The sequence below is a fragment of the Heterocephalus glaber genome, unplaced genomic scaffold (assembly GCF_053883595.1).
Source record: "Heterocephalus glaber isolate CG9 unplaced genomic scaffold, H.glaber_assembly_v1.0 deba00001531, whole genome shotgun sequence".
Classification (NCBI taxonomy): domain Eukaryota; kingdom Metazoa; phylum Chordata; class Mammalia; order Rodentia; family Bathyergidae; genus Heterocephalus; species Heterocephalus glaber.
The window spans coordinates 6325960-6347689 of NW_028258329.1; the positions used below are offsets into that span (position 1 = coordinate 6325960).

A 21730-nucleotide genomic window follows, 5' to 3' on the forward strand; every position below is an offset into this window, starting at 1 on the left:
TTGTGTGTCTTCTCATTTCCCTTCATTGTTCTAACTCTAGAGTAATAATATTTTAGATTTCATGAGGTCCTTAATGAATCTCTTGTTCAGAAGTTGCCATTTATGAGTTACAAATTCATGGGGAGAATTGGTGCAACTAAATGCACACAAAACATTATCTAGGTTAGAGGATGATGAGAAAAAATTAGACACATGGATAACAGTATATGCTTTAGCTTTATAGTGAAGAGAATAGAGATCAAAACAGGTTAAGGATCACAGAGCTTATTAGTGTCAGTGACAATATGGTGCCCAGTTTATCTTCCCTATACTATGGTTTCTAACAGTACATCTATACTCCCAGGAAGACAGAGTTAGGGGAGTCTGTGACTTAGAGATGCACTAACATTCTAGAAAGCCTATAAAATATCTCATTAAAACTTCAACTCTGAGAAGCCCGAAGGTCAGATCATTATGACCCGAATGCAAAAAATGAACTGGAAAAATGTTTACTACAAATTTTTAGAGATCACTATTAGTGAAGCTAGGTGCCTGGAATTGCACATGGAAATCGACTGGATACCCATTGCCCACTCCAAACCAACTGGTGGGAATGTTGTTCAGTATTTATTGCCAGGAGGGATTCCCAAAAGCCCAGGCCTTTATGCCATTGGCTATGAAGAATGTATTAAAGGGCTCCTCTCACCCTACATGGAGCGACATTCTGTGGACCCAGGAAAAGAAGGCAGTGTTGACCTGGAAAACCTGTCAGCACAAGCCTCATTACAGGTGGAAATAGAACCCACCCGAATTATCTATTGCTACCTTGGAATTACTGAGGTCTGGACTCTGCAGCAGTGCTTATTTTTACATTTCCAAGCAAATACCAAAACCTTCAGCAAAGATTGGGTTGGTATTAATGGGTTTTTGTCTCAGAACTGTATTGTGGATCCTGGAGTTTCCCCCAAATCCATCTATATCAAATTTGTAGAAGTAGAGAGGGATTTTCTTTCCGCTAGCTCTTTAGTTGAGTGCCTGGAAAAAGCCATTGGATACCCCTTAAAATTTAATAACTGAATGTCATCCTTCATAAGGATTTGGGCTCTTGTCTCCCTGTCTCACTTTCCATTACCCAGACCCTTCCTCATCGAGATGCTGCCATCAGATTCTTCATGGGGACTCTCTCCACAGTTGGGCCAGTACAACCTCTAAGGAATCATAGTAGACTTTGGGCAGAAAAAACAGACTTCACCAGAAAATGCTCATTTTGAGCAAGCAAGATATGTAATAAACTTGCATGGTGGGTCAGTTGTTTCTTTTTTAAAAACAATTTTTAAATGAATTTTAGAGCCCTAATATAAACAAATGTAGGTGCATTCCATATTGGACAAAACTTACACTTTGAGTTTCATATGAAATTGAAAAATTGTATTTTTTTCACAGTGTTTCATTTTTACACATCTCTATGTCTCTATATAAGTATTATTTACAATGCTGAATAAATAAGCAATAGATAATGGCAAGTGAAATTTGAGTCACAGAAAATAAGACTGTTTTTCAGTATCACCTTTAGCTACTATTGTATATAATTTAGAGCTTCATTTTTTTCACCAACCAAGTGTTTTGTTATTTCCAATCAGTGTTGCCTGCAAAGATCTTTGTTTCTGTGATGTACCAACTTTATGGTTGTGTTGCCATTAAAACTTTTTCAAAAAAGAAAATTAAAGTAATTCCTGGCCTCAAAAAAAAAAATCTCATTAAAGACCAAACTAAATATTGCTGTATTACATAATTTATTTAAAAGTTTTATTACTGTCTTTCTTTCTAAAGTATTAGGAAATCAAAGAAAAAATATTAATTTGCTTTCTCAGAAAATAGTGAAGTTCTTTTTCTTGAATTAATTTAAGTAGATATATCTATTGTCCAGTGTTTTTATTAAAATTGTACTGGTGCTTTGATAACAGGAGATAAATGTTTATCTGTATTCTCTGTAGTTATCTCTATTTCAAAAAACTGTTATTATCACATTAATTCATTTAGAGCAAAAAGAGTATTTGAATGTTAAGAGTTGGAAAAACTTAAGAGAAACTCTGATAAAGATCATGTTGTCCAAGATTAACTGTAATACAGATCATATGTTTATGACCATTTGTAGGGTCCTTATCTTGAGAGTTAGTTTGGCCAACTCTATTCTATGGACTTGCCAAAAGGTTTTATAGAAATAACTTCACTGAGGCCAACAATGTGCTATAGCTATTGGGTGGAAAAGAAATCCCCTGTTTGAGTACATTTGAAAATTTACTTTCTTTCTAACAATTAATTCTACTTATTACTACACAGTTGAATTTGTCAAAGAAGATATAAATAAAGTAGAATATGCCACTGCATGTCAAAATTAATAAATTACTATATTATTATCTTGAAATAGTTGCTTTTCTTGCACTGGATCTGGTGATCTTTGAATTTAGCATGTAGACCCATTACCTATCCCCATTACAGACTTCTTGCTTTTTTGGTGGGCAACTCCATTCTTCACAGTTTGGTCATGAAAGTGAGCCAGAACATTATTTTGGTTGCCAAAACAGCACAGCTGTACAGGACCAACCTGTTATATGCTTGCTGATCTTGACCTAGCCAACAAGGGAGAAATGCAGTCCTCTTAATTCCTAGGAACATTCTTGCCTCTTCTTGGTACATTTTAGGTGTACAATACAGGTACAGTCATCATTGGAAATTTGCACCTTTACATAATCTCTCTTGGTTCTTATTTTTTCCCTACTCCCCTCCCCTCCCCTCAACTCCTCCATCCCTCCCTATTTACAAAGACTTTGTTTCCATTTTTTCATTTTGTCATATTGATTCCATTACCTTCTTTCCTTTCCACTACCCCTCCCACTTCCCCTTCCCCTTCCCCTTTGCCCCTTTTCTTCCTATCTCACATTATCTATTATACCTTTTAGTCCTTATTTATGCTTTCAGTTTCTCACTAGAGGAACTATTTGGTATTCACATGTGTGTCCTATTTATTTCATTTAAGAGTATAGCCTCAATGTGCATCCATTTAGCAATAAATGTCTCTAATTTCTCATTTTTTATGACTGAGTAGTACTCCTTTTTTGTTTTTTTGTTCCGGGGATCGAACTCGGGTCCTTCCACTTGCCAGGTAGGCAGTGAAACCACTGAGCTAAATCCCTGGCCCGGTACTCCATTTCATTAAAAAAACACATTTTCTTTATCCAGGCTCCAGTTGATGGGCACTTGGGCTGCTTCCAAGTTTTTGGCTATTACAAATTGTGCTGCTATGAACATGAGTGCACATATATCACTGTGGTATGATTCTTTTAATTCTTTGGGGAAGATACCCAGCAGGGGAATAGCTGGGTCAAATAGGACTTCCAGTCCTAGTTCTTTGAGATATCTCCATACTGATTTCCACAGTGGTTGCACCAATCTGCACTCCCACCAGCAGTGGAGCAGTGTTTCTCCTTACCCACAGCCCCGCCAGCATTTGTTATTGGTTGATTTCATGATAGCAGCCATTCTTTCTGGGGTGGGGTGGAATCTGTGTTTGTTTTCACTTGCATCTCTCAAATGACCAGTGATGTTGAACATTTATTCATATGTTTATTTGGTATTTCTACTTGTTTGTCTGAGAAATGTCTGTTCATTTCAGATGCCCATTTTTGGATTGGGTCTTTAAATTTGGGAGGTCTGATTTTTTTAAGTTCTTTATAGATTCTAGATAGTAGACTTTTGTCTAAGGAACAGCAGGTGAAAAACTTTTCCCACATTGTGGGTTGTCTCTTCACACTGCTGGTGGTTTCACTTGCTGTGTAGAAGCTTTTTAATAAGAAGAGATCCCACTTGTTGATTGTTTGTGCTAGTTCACAGGCGACTGAGGTTTTGTTCATAAAATCTTTTCCTATACCAGTGTCTTCAAGAGTTCTACCTAACCTCTGTTCCAGCCGGTTCAGCGTTTCTATTTTAATATTTAGATCTTTAATCCATTTCAATTTTAATTTAGTGCATGGTGAGAGATATATAGGTCTAGTTTTAATCTTTGGCAAGTTGAAATCCCATTTCTCCACCACCATTCATTTTATTTTATTTTTTTAAAATTCTTTTATTGGTATATTTTAGGTATACAATATGTTTACATTTATCATTGGGTGCTTGTACCCGTACATGATGTATCTTGGTTCTTATTTTTTCCCCATTACCTGCATGCCCTTCACCCCCTCCACCCTTCCCTATTTACATATATTTCGTTTCCTTTTTTTTTCTTTTCTCATAATTTTTCCTTTCCCTTCTTTCCTTTCCCCTTCCCCTCCCACCACCCCTACACTTTTGGACCTTTTAATATTTCAAATTATCAATTATTCATTTTAATCATTTTAATCCTTATTTACACTTTCAGTTTCTCACACTAGAGAAACTATTCAGTATTTACACCTGTGTCCTATTTATTTCACTTAAGAGTATCACCTCAATGTGCATCCATTTAGCTATAAATGACTCTAGTTTCTCATTCTTTATGGCTGAGTAGTACTCCATTTTATAAAAAAAACCACATCTTTTCCAGTTTCCAGTTGATGGGCACTTGGGCTGTCTCCAAGCTTTAGCTATTAGAAACTACCACTATAAACATGGGTGCACATATATCGCTGTGGTATAATTCTTTTAATTCTTTAGGGAAGATACCCAGCAGGGGATTGGCTGGGTCAAATGGGACCTCTAGCCCTAGTTCTTTGAGGTATCTCCATACTGATTTCCACAGTGGTGGCACCAGTCTGCACTCCCACCGACAATGGAGAAGGGTTCCTTTCTCCCCACACCCCAGCCATCATTTGTTATTTGTTGATTTCTTGATAGCAGCCATTCTTTGTGGGGTGAGGTGGAATCTCAGTGTTGTTTTCATCTGCATCTCTCAAATGACCAGTGATGTTGAACATTTTTTCATATGTTTATTTGCTGCTTTTACTTCTTTGTCTGAGAAATGTCTTTTCATTTCAGATGCCCATTTTTGAATTGGGTCTTTGAATTTGGGGGGTCTGATTTTTTTCAGTTCTTTATATAGTCTAGATGGTAGTCCTTTGTCAGAGGTACAGCTGCTAAAAATTTTTTCCCACATTGTAGGTTGTCTCTTAGCTCTGTTGGTGGTTTCTCTTGCAGTGCGGAAGCTTTTTAATAAGACAAGATCCCAGTTGTTGATTCTTTGTGATAGTTCCTGTGCTACTGATGTTTTGTTTCTAAAGTCTTTTCCTATGCCAATGTCTTCAAGAGTTCTACCTAACTTATCTTCCGGCAAGTTTAGTGTTTCTGTCTTAATATTTAGATCTTTAATCCACTTTGATCTTAGTTTAGTGCATGGTGATAGGTATGGGTCTAGTTTTAATCTTTGGCAGGTTGAAATCCACTTTTTCCAACACCATTTATTAAATAGGCTATCTTTCCTCCACTGAGGGTGGTTGGCTCCTTTGTCAAAGATGAGGTGGATGAGTATGTCTGGAGTTGTTTCTGCATCTTCTAATCTATTCCACTGATCCTTGGGTTTGTTTATTTGCCAGTACCGTGCTGATTTTATCACAGTAGCTTTGTAGTATAGTTTCAGGTTGGGGGCTGTGATACCCCCAGACATGTCTCTGTTGCCTAGAATTGCTATTGCTATTCTAGGTCTCTTCTGGTTCCAAATAAATTTTTGGATTGTTTTCTCTAGTTCTGTGAAGTATATTGTTGGAATTTCAATCAGCATTGCATTAAATCTATGTAGTAGTTTTGGAAGTATGGCCATTTTCACTATATTGGTTCTTCCAGCACCATTTATTAAAGAGGCTGTCTTTCCTCCAGTGAGGGTGTTTGGCTCCTTTGTCGAAAATGACGTGGCTGAGTGTGTTTGGAGTTGTTTCTGCATCTTCTAATCTGTTCCACTGGTCCTCAGGTCTGTTTCTTTGCCAGTGCCATACTGTTTTTATCACAGTAGCTTTGTAGTATAGTTTCCAGTTGGAGGTTGTGATACCCCCTGCCATGTTTCTGTTGCCTAGAATTGCTTTTGCTATTCTAGGTCTCTTCTTGTTTCAAATGAATTTTTGGATTGATTTCTCAAGGTCCTTGAAGTATGCTGCTGGGATTTCAATAGGGATTGCATTGAATCTATATAGGAGTTTTGGAAGTATGGCCATTTTCACTATGTTGATCCTTCCTACCCAGGAGCAAGGGATGACTTTCCATTTTCTGATATCATCTTCAATCTCTCTTTTCAGAGTGTTATAGTTTTCAGAGAGGAGGTCTTTGATTTCTTTTGTTAGGTTGATTCCTAGGTATTTCAAGTTTTTGGATGCTATTGTGAAAGGAATTGTTTACCCTATTTCTCCCTCAGTGAGTCTGTTGTTCATGTAGAGGAACGCTATTGATTTTTGTGTGTTGACCTTGTATCCAGCTAATTTACTGAATTTGGTTATTAAGTCTAGAAGACTTTTGGACTCCTGGAGTCTTCTATATAGAGTATGATGTCATCTGCAAATAATGACAATTTGACTTCTTCATTTCCTATCTTTATTTCTTTTATTTTTTTCTCTTGTCTGATTGCTGTGGCTAATGTTTCCAAAACTATATTGAACAGGAGAGGTGATAGTAGACATCCTTTTCTTGTTCCTGATTTTAGTGTGAAGGATTTCAGTTTTTGACCATTTAGTATGATATTGGCTGTTGGTTTTTCATAGATGGCTTTTATCAGATTTAGGTAAAGACCATCTATTCCAATTTTTATAGGTTTTTTTAATCATAGATGCATATTGGATTTTGTCAAATGCTTTTCTGCATCTATTGAGATGATCATATGATTTTTGTCCTTGGCTCTATTGATATAGTTAGTGTATTACATTGATTTGGATATGTTGAACCATCCCTGCATCCCTGGGATGAATTTCACTTGGTCAGGGTGCATGATTTTCTTGATGATCTTCTGCATTCTATTTGCCAGTATCTTATTAAGGATTTTTGCATCCATGTTCATTAGTGAGATTGGCCTGTAGTTCTCTTTTTTGGTTGGGTCTTTCTGTGCTTTGGGATCAAGCTGATGCTTGCTTCCAGGGAATTAATTATGGGAGTATTCCTTCCCTTTCAATTTCACTGAAGCATTTAAAGAGTAGTGGCAGTAGTTCCTCTCTAAATATCTTGTAGACTTCGCCAGTGAAACCATCAGGACCCAGGCTTTTATTAGGTGGTAAGTTTTAAATTATGTTTTCAATTTCATTGATTGATATTGGGTTGTTTAGAATTTTTAGGTCTTCTTCATTCAACTTTGGTAATTCATACATATCGAGGAATCTGTCCATTTCTGCTGTGTTTTCCATCTTATTGGAGTATAGGCTCTCAAAGTAGGTATTGAACCTCTGGATGTCTGCTGGGTCTGTTGTAATTTCATCCTTTTCATTCCTAATTGCATGGATTTGGGCCTTTTCTTTCCTTTTCCTGATAAGGTTGGCTAAGGGTTTGCCAATTTTGTTTATTCTTTGGAAGATCTAACTCTTGGCTTCATTAATTTTTTGTATTCTCTTATTCTCCATTGTCTTGATTTCTGCTCTGATCTTTATAATTTCCTCCCATGTATGAGCTTTGGGTTTGTCCTGCTCTTCTTTTTCTAGCATCTTGAAGTTCAGCATCAGTTTGTATAATTGGGCTCGCTCTCTTTTCCTAATATGAGTATTCACTGTTATGAATTTCCCTCATAAGACTGCTTTCATTGTGTCCCATAGATTCTGATATGTTATATTGTCACTGTCATTTAATTGTAGGAACTGTCTGATTTCCTCTTTAATTTCCTCTGTGATTCATTGGTTATTCAGAAGTGTGTTGTTCAGTTTCCATGTGTTTATGAAATTCTTGGGGTTTCTTTTGCTATCAATCTCCAATTTCATCACGTTATGTTCTGATAATATACAGGGAATAGCTTCATTTCCTTTGCACTTAGTTAAACATGTTCTGTGAGTGAGTATGTGGTCTATTTTGGAGAAAGACCCATGTGCAACTGAAAAGAATATGTATTCTGATTTTGTGGGGTGGAACATTCTGTAAACATCTGTTAAGTTCATTTGTTCAAGAGTTTGATTGAGTTGTATTTCATTGGTTATTTTTTGTCTAGTTGATCTGTCTATTTGTGACAGTGGAGTATTGAGGTCCCCCACTGCTATTAGTGCTTATTTCATTTTTCATGTCCATTAGTATTTGTTTTATATAGTTGGGTGCACTAGTGTTTGGTGCATATATATTTATGATTGTCATCTCTTCCTCTTGGATTGTTCCCTTTACAAGGATGTAGTGTCCTTCTTTGTCTCTCTTAATCAGTGTTGGTTTGAAATCCACTTGAACTGCAAAGAGGATAGCTACTCTTGCTTTTTGGGGTTCCTGTCACATGGAGTATTGTTTTTCCACCCTTTAACTTTCAGTCTATGAGTTTGTTTTTGAATTGTGTTTCTTATGTGCAGCATATTGTTGGATCTTGCTTCTTGACCCATTCTGCCAGTCTGTTTCTTTTGATTGGTGAATTGAGACCATTAACACTGATGGTTATAACTCATACATATTGACTTATCATTGCCATGACTTTCTTTTTGTTGGATTCTCCCCCTTTGCATTTAGTTTCTTGTCATGCCTAATGGATTCATTCTGCTGGGCTTCCTGGGGTTGTGATCCTCATTGTCTTTTCCTAGGATATTGTCTAACATTTTTGGAGTGCTGGTTTGGTATTCATGAAGTTCCTAAGGTGCTCTTTTTCACCAAAGTGTCTTATTTCTCCATCAATTTTGAAAGATGGTTTTTCAGGGTGCATCAATCAGGGTTGGAGGCTCTTTTCATTAAGGGCTTGCAATACATCACTCCAAGCTCTTCTTGCATTGAGGGTTTCCATTGAGAAATCTGCTGTGATTCTAATGGGCTTACCTTTGTATGTGATTTGGTTTTTTTCTCTAACTGCTTCTAGAATTTTGTTCTTCTGTTGGGTTTCTGGAATCTTAACTATTATATGCCTGTGCGTAGATTTTTTTTGATCAAGGCTAATTGGAGTCTTATATGCCTCACTTATCTGTATGTCAAGTTCTTTTCCCCTGCTTGGAAAGTTTTCTGCCAACACTTTTGTGAACAGCTTTTTTATGTTGTCTGCACTCTCTTCTGTTTCTTCATTGACTGCGATCAGTCTTATGTTATTCTTGTTTGTATCGGCTAGCAGCTGCTGGATTGATTTCTTGTGGTCCCTTAGTATTTTAAAGAAATTTTTCTTTTCCTGGTCACTATTTGCAGTCATATCTTCTATATCTGAATTTCTGTCCTCACATTGGCTCATTCTGCTGTGTAATCTTTCAGTGGAGTTTTTAATCTCCTGGAAATCTGTTTGCATCTGTTTTATGGATTCCATTTGTTTCCTATGTTGGGATTCCATCATGTTCCTCAGCTCCTCTAATTTTTTATCTGTGTCCTTTCCAGATTTATTAATCATGTCTTGCACTATGGATATAATATCTGCTGTTATGTTAGAAATTATTTCTGATTTCATTTTTTCCAGATCCTCTTTTGTTGCCAGTTCAGGGAGTCTTGGTGGTTGAGTATCAGATTGTGCCATGTCGTTTCCCTTTGGGGTTGCTTTAGGTAATCTGGAAGTCTGGTTTTGAGACCTGTTTACATGTCTTCTCATTTCAAAGAGGCCAGGAGGGGTGTTTGCTGCTAGTGCCCATGCAGCTCACCTCCTAGGTGCTGGGCGGGCTTTGCTCCTCTGGGCTGGGGGCAGTGGTACGTCAGTCCAAAAGGATCATCTCTTCGGCACTGGGGTCTCTGCTCCTTTGCGCTGGGGGCAGTGGTACGACAGCCCAAAAGGCTCAGCTACTTGGTGCTGGGGGCCTCTGCTCCTCTCCATTCTTGCCTTTTCTTAAAGGAGTAAGCATAGTCTCTACTTCTATTTTCTTGTAACTTTAACTTTCAGTAATTCTCCCTTACCTTCTTCCATTCTGTGACAGTACAGAAAACTGAGTTGCTCTGCTAGTCTCATATCTCTTTTAGCAATAGAAAGAAAGAATATTTAATATTGGAGAGAGATCTTCCTTTTTGAAGTATAAGTTTATATTTTTCTAGGACTTCTATTATCATTTATGTAGATTAAACCACTTATATCATAAATGAAATATTACTTATATTTCACATTTGATAAGAGCTCATAGTTGAAGGGTTCTATACCATAATAAGTGGTATGTTCTCAATCTGCAGGCAAAAAGTGAAAGATGAGTGACCTGGCTAGAGTCACAGTTGTGTGGAATGAGTAGATATAGGACTTGAACCCATGACACCAGGTCCAGGTTGTTGATTGTGGTGTTATATGTTTCTACTCTTTAGTACTTTTTGGACTTTCACAATGAAGTGTTACTGATGGAAGACACAAAACTAATATCTCAGGGCAAAAAAGATGTAGCTCAAAGAGATGTTCACAAATGTGACATTTTCTGAACTATCTTAACAGGTCACATAAATTGACACATTGTTTCATCGTATTCCATGATACATTAACTGCAAGTTACCTTCCTTCTTTTGTCCCAGACTGCACTTATGCTACAACTTCTCATTGAGAGGAATTGTGATTTGGCTGGCTCACTTTCTTCCTTTAGTTCTAGCCAAAAACCGTGTAAGATTAGGAAGCAATGTTCCCAGAAAAGTAAGAGTGGAGAGATAGAACTGATAAGAAACAAAAGTACATAATTTCAAAGTGACCCTGATTTGCTTTGTATGTAGGGTTTCCTTTCCTTGCAGGTTTTAGTTTGTGGTTTATGTTTTGATTTCTTTTTTAACAAGACTAACAGTTTCTAAATTTGTCTTCTGTGTATTCTTTTATGTGTCTGAAATGAGATTTAAAGGACATCTAAACTTCTCAAAAGTTTTACACTTATGACATAAACATATCCCTACAAGTCCAAGGCAAATGTGGAGATGGTAAAATCAGAATATTACCTTTTCCTTTCACTTAATTGTACAAGGACTAGACTCCCACCTCTACCGTTTACACTAGCACCGCAAGGTTATGAGGGGATAGAATGTCCCTCATTCTTCAAAGGTTAGGAGAGATGGAAAAACTTGTCTATAGCAATTTTCAGAACTGAAAAATAATTGTTAATGGCTGTTCCAAGTGGAAATAGTCTCAATATCAGCACATTAGATTAGGTGTTATCTGAGACTTGCATTGCTCCAGATTGCTTATTCTCTTATGTAGAGCCTGCTGAACAAGACTGCTCATAGAGCCTCTGATTTCTTAGGGTCCAGAATCAATCCTATGCCAGTAGGCTATTGTAACTATTTTGGAGAAATATTTAAACTTAACATTCTTAATATCTGCCTGAAGCTGCATTACTTCTATTCTATAAAAGAATATTGAAAATAAGGGGGGTATAAACTTTTGGCTCCCAGGTAACTGTTGTGGTGCTAGACAAAGCTCTCATGACTGAGTGGGTCTATCTGAAAGCTCAGTTCGGCGATTGTAGCAAACCTAAGGGACTAGTTCCCTAGTAATTAACCCTAACTTTGAACAGTTTACATGGGAGCAGAAGTTTACCAGTCTTTTTTCTTCCTTTCAGAGATTTATTTTTTTATTCCATATCAATAAAATCAAAGTTTAGGCAAGTTAATCTCTAAAGTCTTTTTAGAGGTAAGACATAATTTTCCTCCTTCAGTTCAGTTTATCAAATATTTATTGCACTTCTTTCTTCTCGTTTATAAAAGCAGATTTTAATTAAGTGCCTATTCATATTTATCTACATTTTTATTAAGTGAATGAATGATTTTCTAGATTTATTTGAAATGAAAGGACAGAACTGAGTTAGATAACCGAATTTATATACTTGCCTTGTTCTATTAAAAATGTTATTTCTATTTTTGAAATTAACAAAGGACATTTCTCTTTCTTGTTTAATGATCTATATATTGTATTCTATAAGTGTATTTATTCAAATATATTTATTTATCCATATACTTATCTTTCAAATAATCCTCTAGAAAGGAATGTTATATTTCATTTGCCTTTGAAATAAATTTTATTCCATTGCTGCATATATCCTTGATTCAATTCTGCTCTCTTTTTCTATTTTTCCCAATTTCTAATATCTGAGAAGATAACATTGAGTAAGTATGATTGAGAATTCTGCTCTCTTTTTCTATTTTTCCCAATTTCTAATATCTGAGAAGATAACATTGAGTGAGTATGATTGAGAATACTACCATATGGAACCATCCATTTTGTGTTATTCTGAAAAGAATGGGTGTTCTTCCCAATAAAAATTTTCAGCTGGAAGGTTGGATAAATGAACTCGTTTTAATATTTATACAAAAAACTTTCACATACATTTTTGGGGATCTAGTTAATGTTAAGTATGTGTTAGTGTTTGTGGATGTGTTTTTAGACTTTTTATGCCAAGGAGAAATTATTTATTCATATTCTTCAATACACAAAAACACAGCACAGTGTCATTAGTCTGTATAAGAGCTTTTTACATGAATTAGTTTTTAAAATTAGTTACCTTTTAGCTCCCTTCCTTACTTCCATTCCTTCTTTACTGTGTCCTAATACATTTGATGGCCCTTTGTGTGACCCAGAAAAATGTGCACTTTATGTACTTGAATTTTTAGTTGATACAAATGGTATGGCACTAAAACTTAAATTTTTTCATTAAAAAAAAAGCAGTGTATTTTATGATCTAGCCACATTGCTCTGTGTACATCTAGTGCATAATTAACTTGTTTTTATGTCTCTGAAATGCATAGGCTATTTCCAAAGAAACTTAGTCCATCTGAAAGTTGAACTAGCTTATAACTTTTAGCACATTATCTTAGGAAATTTTCTATCCAGCTCCCACAGATATAAAAAAATGAATTAAAGGGTTCAATGATCATTTATAATTTAAATCTTTTAATTAAATGCAGGAACTCTAGTAAGTATTAGAGCAGACTGGACCTGGCAGAAATTAAAGACTTTGTCAGAACTGAAGAAACAATAAGAACACATCAAAATTTTTTAAAATCAGTTTTATTTACTGATTTCATACAGTAAAATTCATCAAAAATTTTATGCATTTTGACACATTACAGTCATGCAACCATCATGATATACATTTCCATCAGCCTAAACATCTCCTTTGCCCCTTGTTCGGTTAATTCCTCTGTACTTGCTGGGTGCTGGCAATCACTGATCTGCTCTGTCACTATAATTTGTAGTTTATATGATTCTATTCATATAGATTGTATTCTTCGTTCACTTAATATAATGCTTTTGAGATTTTTTTTCAGTTTTGGCTTGTATCAGTGGTTCCTTGTTATTACTCAGTAGTCTTTCAACATATGGGTGTAGCATGGCACAATTTATTTGTACTTTTCACTAGTTGATGGAAATTTGTTTTGTTTACAGTTTTGGGCTATTACAGATGAAGCTGCTGTGAACATCTGAGTACAAGTATATGCTTGGACATATGCTTTTGTTTCCCTTCAGAATGAGCTAAAATGTTTGCTCTTTAAAAGCCACTCTGAGTGTGTATCCAGGCCATGGGGCATTACTTGTCAATAAAAAGGAATGAACTAAGTACAAATACACACTATCGGATGGATGAACCTGAAAACATTATGCTCAGTGAAATAAGCTTCACACATGTGACCATATACAGTATTGTGATTCTAATTATAGTAAATATCCAGAAAAGGCAAAACTATAAAGACAAAATACTTTAGAGGTTGCCTCAGGCAGGTTTGGGAAGAAATAAGGTTTAACAGTATGTGTAGGAGAGATTACACGGGGGTAATGGCAGTGTTCTTAGAGTGACTAATTGTAATCATTATATTCCCTAGTAAATTTACCCAAAGTCATAGAATTATATATTTGAGTTATGTGATATACAAAAATTCCTTAATAATTGACTTTTAAAAGAGACATTTTAGGGCCGGGGATTTAGCTCAGTGGTTTCGCCGCCTACTGCACAAGTGCAAGGACTTGAGTTCAAGCCCCGGTACCAAAAAAAAGAGAGACATTTTAAGTAAAATGAAAAGGCAAGCCACACACTGGGAGAAAATATATGTAAAACGTGTTTTATGAAGGACTTAAATTTGGATTATATGAAGAGCACTTGTAACTCAATAATGAACCAAGAAATACATAACTTGGTTTTAAAATATGTAAATAGAAAATAAGCACATGAAAATCTGACCAACATCATTAATCACTAGGAAAATCCAAATTAAAATCACAGTGCACTAGTCCTCCATAAAAGTAACCAAAAGACCATCAAAAATTGTCAGAAGTAACTTTTTCATAATTCAGAATTAGCTTCAGGCTTGCAGCAGTCTGGGGAGTGTTAGTTAAAAAACAGCTGCTCGGAAAGACCAGCAAGCTTTGTAGCATTTAAGCTTCTCTATTACTGTCTTTCTTCTCCACCTCTGTCATAGCCTTGAAAAACCAACAATCCACAAGTGCAGTGGAAACTGTCAGCCTGACAGACATTGAAGGGAACAGAGCAAAGCTGGTGCTCTTACAGAGCACTGTCACTAGAGAATCGTCTTTGTCTGGTAGCTCCCCGGAACAACTACTAACAAGGCTGTCTTTATTAGAGCTGAGTCAGAGTTCACTTGGTAATAAAGCCTTTTCCCAGGGGGTAAAAATTAGAGGCAATTGAATAGCTTCACAACTCCTGGAGATAATGGATAAAAATTGGTTCAAATCATAAACTTACCAAAAAGCTTAAAATGAAAAGCTGGGAAATGAGGTTGTCCAAAGAGAGGCTATAAAAAACTCTGGCATATACTTGGAAATCTAGGAGAGCACTTTTATTTGTAAAGATTTAAGCATGGCTAGGGCTGTGTGGATGCTCAGAAAAGGCTTGGGAAAGCCCTAAGCTCTCAACTCCTTGATGACCTTGATGTTGTATATAGATCAGAAGTGAAGGCTAAGGCAGAGTTACATGTCCTGGCTGAGGCTGAACACATGCCCTAACATGTGCACAGAGCCTTTAAGCAAAGACTGAGAGACTTATTGTTTCTAGGCCAATGATGGCAAATTTTTTGAAAACAAGTATCCAGACTACAATCCAAAACCCACTTATTTATTATAGAGTGCCAGCACTTCAATTAAACCTGACTACTGAGGTTTTAGGTTAGAAAAAACAACTCATACATTAACATCTTTTGTCTTAAAAGAAAACAAATAACATAGGTTGCCATAGCTTTGCCACCACTGTTCTAGGCATTCACAGAAATCTCTATCTAATCATTGGTTGACTACTAAACCAGCCTCACAGAATCTTCAGTGCCCACACATGACAAAGAATACAGACTTTAAAATTTAGTTTAAGCAATGAATAAACAAACAAATGGACAACATACAATAGACAACAACAAACTCTGAGGAGGGAAGACAATGTGCTATCCAGAATTGCTACTTTTCAGTATTTAACGTGTCCAGTTTACCACAAAGTCTTGAGATTTGGAAAGAAACAAGAAATTGTGGCCCATACACAAAAGCCCAGCATCCCTGAGAAAGCCTTGATTTAACAAAGACTTCAAATCATCAGTTTTATATATGTTCAAAGAATTGAAGAAAACCATGCCTTAGAACTAAATAAAAGTATGAGAAAAATGTCTCATCAAATCAACAATATCAGTAAAATAGTAGCAATTATAAATTATAATAAATAGAAGTATTGACTTGAAAAAGTGTGGCTAAAATGAAAAATAAGGTTATTAAAGGTTTTATATACTAAATTACATTATTGATGGGTATTAAAAATCTCCAAAATAGTATAACTGTGTTTTTGGCTTGTAACACTTCTTTCTATTAATTCAATTGTGTAAAATAATTAACATAAGTCTCTGCTGAGTAGAATACAATATATAGATATAATTCATATTACAGTAACAGTACAAAGGAGGGGGAAGGGTGGAGTTTTTGTATCCTATTGAAGGCAATTTGGTATTAATCTGAATAAGGGTTTATAAATTAAGATGTTAGTTGTGATTCCTTTGTTAACTACCAAGAAAATAACTTTAAAAATAGAAAAATATGGGCCAGGGATTTAGCTCAGTGGTTTCGCTGCCTGCTGTGCAAGTGCACGGACCCGAGTTTGATCCCCGGTACCAAAAAAAAAAAAGAAAGAAAGAAAAAAAGAAAAATATGACAAAGAATTGAAGTGGCATGCTAGAAATATCTTTTTAAAGCAATGGAAGATAGTAATAAAATAATTTTATAAAGGAAAAGAAACTAAATTGGAAATAAATGACAGAAGAAATCAAGAATTAATAAATATGTGGAAATTGTAACATGCTTCTAAGTAAAGAGTCAATTGGAGAAGAAATCATAAAGTAAATTAAGAATTGCTTTGCAATGAATGGAAAAGAAAATACCATACCAAAACTTAGGGAATGCAGTGGTAGCTGTGCTTGGAAGAATGTTTTTTTAGTAACATTTTAATTTAATAGCTTGTAGTGTTAAAAATGAAATTCTAAGTAGAACTTAGAATTCTTATTCTAATTCCTAGATCTGTATGTAAATATATTTGAATTAACATAAAATAAATTTTAGAATTGTGTGTTTTATTGTATTTTTTGAAGTTACTGCTTATATGTAAGGTATGCAAATGTGTTCTCCTTGAACTTTTGAGAGACAAATGTTGGCCATAGTTAGCTACAGTAACAATGTGCACTGGTCAGCTTCTCATTGCTGTAATAAAATACCCAAGGCAATTAACTTATAAAGAAAAAGAGTAGTTTTGCCTCCAGTCCAAGATCTAATGGCCCTTTGCTTTGAGCCTCTGGCAAGAGCAGTACAACATAGCGGGAACCTATGGTGAAGCACTGCTCACCTCATGAGTCAGGAAGGAAAAGGCCACATCCTCAGTGACCTAAGGACCTTCTTCCAGGTCCCATCTCTTAAAAGTACACAGCACAGGGGCCGGGGATTTAGCTCAGTGGTTTCGCTGCCTGCTGCGCAAGCGCAAGGACTGAGTTCAATCCCCAGTACCAAAAAAAAAAAGTACACAGCACTTCCCTGTAACACTCTCCTGGGAAGCTAGTCCTTTAACCTATGGATCTTTGGGGAATATTCAGAACAATCCACACAAATGACTGACTTTTTACTGTACACCTAAAGTCACAGATCAAGTTTTCTGTTGTCGTTGTGAATTCATTCTCAGATTTTGAACGTACTTTCTTACTTTTCTTTTTGTATTTTTGTAGGATTATTGCTATTCCAGTAGCAAAAGCACTTGGCATTCAAAAGCCAGTTCAAAAAATTATACCAAATGCCATCTTAGAGAATTTTTTCAAGAATTCCACAAGGCAACCATTGCAAGTAAGTACAAAGTTTTTGCTTGTGGATTTACTAGTATCCTTTCCTAGTGGTTCAGTCATCCATGCTTTACCTTGTCTGTGCAAGAAATATCTTCCAGTGACCAGAAAAGGATTTGATTCATTTGCATTTATTACTTTGCTCTGTTGATGGGTTATATATATATATATAGCATCCCAAGCATAACATCAAATTGCAAGTACATAATATAAAGTAACAAATATTAATAAATGTTCAGCTATAGTGTTGAAAATTATCAGTGCCATGATTTGGACAGAAAGGTCACAATGGAATATGCAATGGTAGGTTTAGTTTTTAATGGTAATATATTCAAAGTGTAGTGATGAAGAAAGGTAATCATTAGTATAGAGAAGCCCTTATCTGACACTTGTGATGATTGTGGTACCATCAAAACACATCGCACACATAATGAAACTCTTCATGGATTGATTTCATAAGGAGCACTCTTACTTTACTCAAGGACTCAATATACTCTGAAATATGCTGTGCCCCTGATTACCTTCCAGTTATAAAATATTCAAGACAGTCAAAGTTCTCTTTACGATGAAAAGTGTCCTTTTTAACCCATTTCCCACTTAGAAACATAGTGCAGCTCACTGCCAGTGATGTTCAGCGATCAAGAATAACTGTATTTTGTAAATGGAAATACCACTACTAAAACCAAAATGGTACAAATAGGATAATGTCTTTTGTTTTCAAAGACTAGAGCAATGTGAAAGTAATATTTAAAATAATATATTTCATGGCAAACTTTGGGGGTAAGGTTAGGACTGTAATCTCTGGGTAAATGCTGCAGCCATGAGTGCCTCCAGTGAATATTTGGGGGCAAATGGGTTAAATGTTGTAGTGTACTACATGTTTACACCTCACAAAAAAGGCTTTAATTTATAATTGTAAAAAATAGTGTCTGTGTAGGACTAGGGTTCACTCCAACTTCATTATACTCCCATAGTTAAAATGACAGATTAAACAAAACTACTCCAAAAAACAACACACCATCTATGAGGAATACATTCTTCTATCACCAGTCATTTTAAAGATTAAGAGTGTATGCTTACACTGTTTCAGGATAGGTAAATTTTTTGAGGGCCCTCAACATTTTTCACTGGAATTTGGTTGCCAGTACTATGATTATTGTCTCTGTTCTGGTGAGCCTCCTGCACTCAAAGGTGTGTTGAGGTTTCACCACACCACACCACCTGAGGCAAACAGTGTGGCCTGGCCCAGAGAAGCAGCAGCTGTCTAACTAGCTTCTGCATAGAAGGCGGCAGCTTCTAGGATGTCAGCAGTCTGAAAACCTGTGTCCACATATTTTTGGTTTCTGTGTGCTCTAAATGACTGTAGCCAGTCATCTAAATACCTTTACTTTCACTAGTGATAATAATGTCTAAACCTCATTTTACAGCCTTCAAAAGGGAAGTTAATTATACATGTTTGTGAAAAATTTGGGCTCTTTCTGTCAGTCTTTATTTTCCTCCTCCATTTCTCCTTGGGAATAATTGACTCTAGTGACAGCGTCTATAAAATGTGAGTAGTATTGTTCCCGTTATTTACTTGCTGTACTTGGTAAGTATGACCTAGAACTCAGTTAGGTTTTACAGAATATTTAGGGTAATCTAGAAAATTTAGTCCTTGTTAATTTCCCTGTTATGGAAAGAAAACGGTCAGTGACAGTTAAAAGGAAAACCAAGAGCAATTGAAAGAGATTTAAAGAGCAGGTAATCTTCATGGTTGCGATGGGGCAACAAAGGCCCAGCCAGCAAGGGCCAACAAGTTGACCTGCAGCCCTGAGTGGCTAAATCAAAAGCAGGAACCTGGCACATATTCCTAGAAGAGTCTTTCCCCTGTGCCCCAGAGACTTCTTCATCTGTAAACAGAAAGTTAAAAATACATTTCAAAGCCTAGAGCTATGTTTGTAGTCATTTTTCCAACTCAACTGATAATAGTCCTAATTAATGTGGGCATAATTTGGAAATTTATAATGAGAAAAAATGTAACACATCACCCCAAATGTGTTAAAAGCTTCACTTATTAAACAAGAGGTAAAGGAAAATAATTCATATTCCTAATTTATTGCTCTGAGATTCCAAAATTGAGGCAATATTTGTGTAGTAAATCAAGATAACAAGTAAAATGTAACTTGCTTAAAAGTTCCGCAACTTAGGAAACTAGAATATAGGTAGGTAAAGTTCATGACTTAATAGCCATTTCAAATGTAGGAACAAACCAATCTCACAATATCTACACACATTAATTTGGCCAGTGTTATACTCATAGTATTTATCTTAGTTTACAGCTGAGATAATAAGAAAAGTTCCTGGGTGGACTAAAAAAAAAGTTTTGAGATATTCAAGAAATGAGTATTACCATTACAAACATATTACAAATCTAGAACAGTGGATTAATAATATATGTAAAAAAGATCTTTATTCAAAAAATTGAGTATAGGAATTCAAGAATGCTCTTTCACTGTTGTAAGTTGTAACAATAAAAACAAAAACATTGCAGTGTATACTGTATTAGTTCTGGGGTAGTTAGTGCAAAAGGGCATACATAGCATGGTATTGATGAGGGCCAAAATACCACACACATTAACTTTCAATTAGAGTTTTGTTCTGTGATTTTATGCATTTCTCTTGTGACTGTGTATGTATAGCTGTGTGTTTGCTACATGTGTATCAGTAACAACTTCAAGATACTTTAGAAGGGAGCCATGAAACAGACCAAGAGCTCTGGCCAGAAGATCTGTTATTCTGCCATTGATCAAATGTAGTAATGGTAGAAGTGATTGTCTAGCTCAGTGGTGCCAAATTTATGGGATGTGTGCCACAGCCGGATGTTTGTTATCATTGAAAGCTCTAAAAGGTTTGCCATCACTGTTCTAACCCTTTTCCTCAGCCAGAGCATAATAAAAGTCAATGGAAAACAAGTAAGTTCTGAAAGGGAGCTAAAGAAACTGTGGCACTTGAAGACTGACCTAAAGCCAATTTTTATGGCCAGTATGAGCAGTCTAGTTGGTTAGATTGAGTCATCCATGAATTCAAACATTTTTAGAGCACATGTATCATCTAGGGCAGTTTATTTTATAGGTGAGACATGAGCATCAAAGAGGCTGGCATCTATGAATAATTGAAAATCACAAGAAACAAACCAAAGGACGATAGGTGAACCCTTGACCTATAAAAGAGCAGATTTTAGAGAGGATACTTTACAGGAAAACAATAATAGGAGCTATGTACTGCTTTTGTTTTTCTTTCCATTTCTTCAAATTAAGCAATAAACAAGTGGTTTAGTAGGGATGTCAAAACTGCAATTAGTTTTCTGCCAGTCTTCGGCATGGTGGCTTCTGATGACTTTATCTGTGTTGTCCTCTGCCCCTGGATGACTCCATGAACCATATGAGAGGAGATAGCAGAAGTTATCTGACTGGTCACAAGCTATGAGGTACCCAGCCATCAGGCCCGTATGCAAGCTTTGGCCATTACCACGCTCATTCACAATGGTTTAACTTTACTTCGGGGTACTTACCAATATTTTTTAAACCTCCCGATTTCACATTAGAATCCTAGGGCTTCACTTTCTCTCTGGGAGCGTCAGACAGAGATTGGTCACAGCTGGCCCTTTGGTACAACACATATGTTTCTGTTTGCTGCATCTGTATAGCTCCCACAGAGTCAGACAGTATTATGTAATATTACATTTTACATATTAGAAGTAAGAGGATATTAAAATTTTTCTTATGCTCACATTAGAAAATGAAAGCAGATACCAATGTAATTTCAAAAAAAATTGCAGAGCATGTTACTTTATGGAAGCAGGAGTGTTACCACAGGTTTAATGTACAAAACATGCCCGTGGCAGCATCCCACTGTGAAGCAGACCTAATCTGCTTGGCCATTTATCCTTTGTGTCTGGTCCTAGTAGACGTCTGAGGTTGAAACTTTGAGTTAATTAATCATCTGAATTGTTTCTAACTTGAAAATGTAGTACACAACTCTTAGAGAAGAAGCAACATCTTTGTCATATTCTGCAATTATTATTTTAATTATTTAAGTATTTCAGATTAGTTTGAAATAGGCTGTACCTCTGATTTAATGTGAAAGTGGATAGTCAATACCTGTTTGAGATTTTCCTGAATTATCTTCTGGAGCTATTAAAACCATGTAAAGTAACAGAAAGCACCCCAGCCTAAGTTCTTATCAGCACTTTGCTATTAAGTTTAGGTCTTGGACAAGTCAGTAACATTCTTGGGAATTCAGTTTCTCTATGGGAAAAATCAAGTTGGAGTTGATTGACATTTTAAACTATTCTACTCTTAAATAAATTTTACTTGATTGAGTAAGTTTGCATATGCAATTTGAATATGTGGATTGCTATCAA

General features: G+C 35.9%; 1 protein-coding gene and 1 pseudogene across 5 annotated transcripts in view; both read left to right on the forward strand.

Moving 5' to 3' along the window:
• Cers3 (ceramide synthase 3) overlaps window positions 1-21730 on the forward strand; it is a 131814-nt gene that overhangs the window by 42741 nt on the left and 67343 nt on the right. For all 5 annotated transcript variants that reach the window (XR_002397469.2, XM_021264747.2, XM_087188287.1 and 2 more), the window contains one exon: window positions 17218-17332. Coding sequence is in view for 4 of the 5 variants with exons in the window: in XM_021264747.2 (XP_021120406.2) it covers window positions 17218-17332 (115 nt within the window). In the remaining variant the exon portion in view is untranslated. The remainder of the gene's footprint in view (window positions 1-17217; window positions 17333-21730) is intronic.
• LOC110350703 (myb/SANT-like DNA-binding domain-containing protein 2 pseudogene) lies at window positions 418-11954 on the forward strand (annotated as a pseudogene).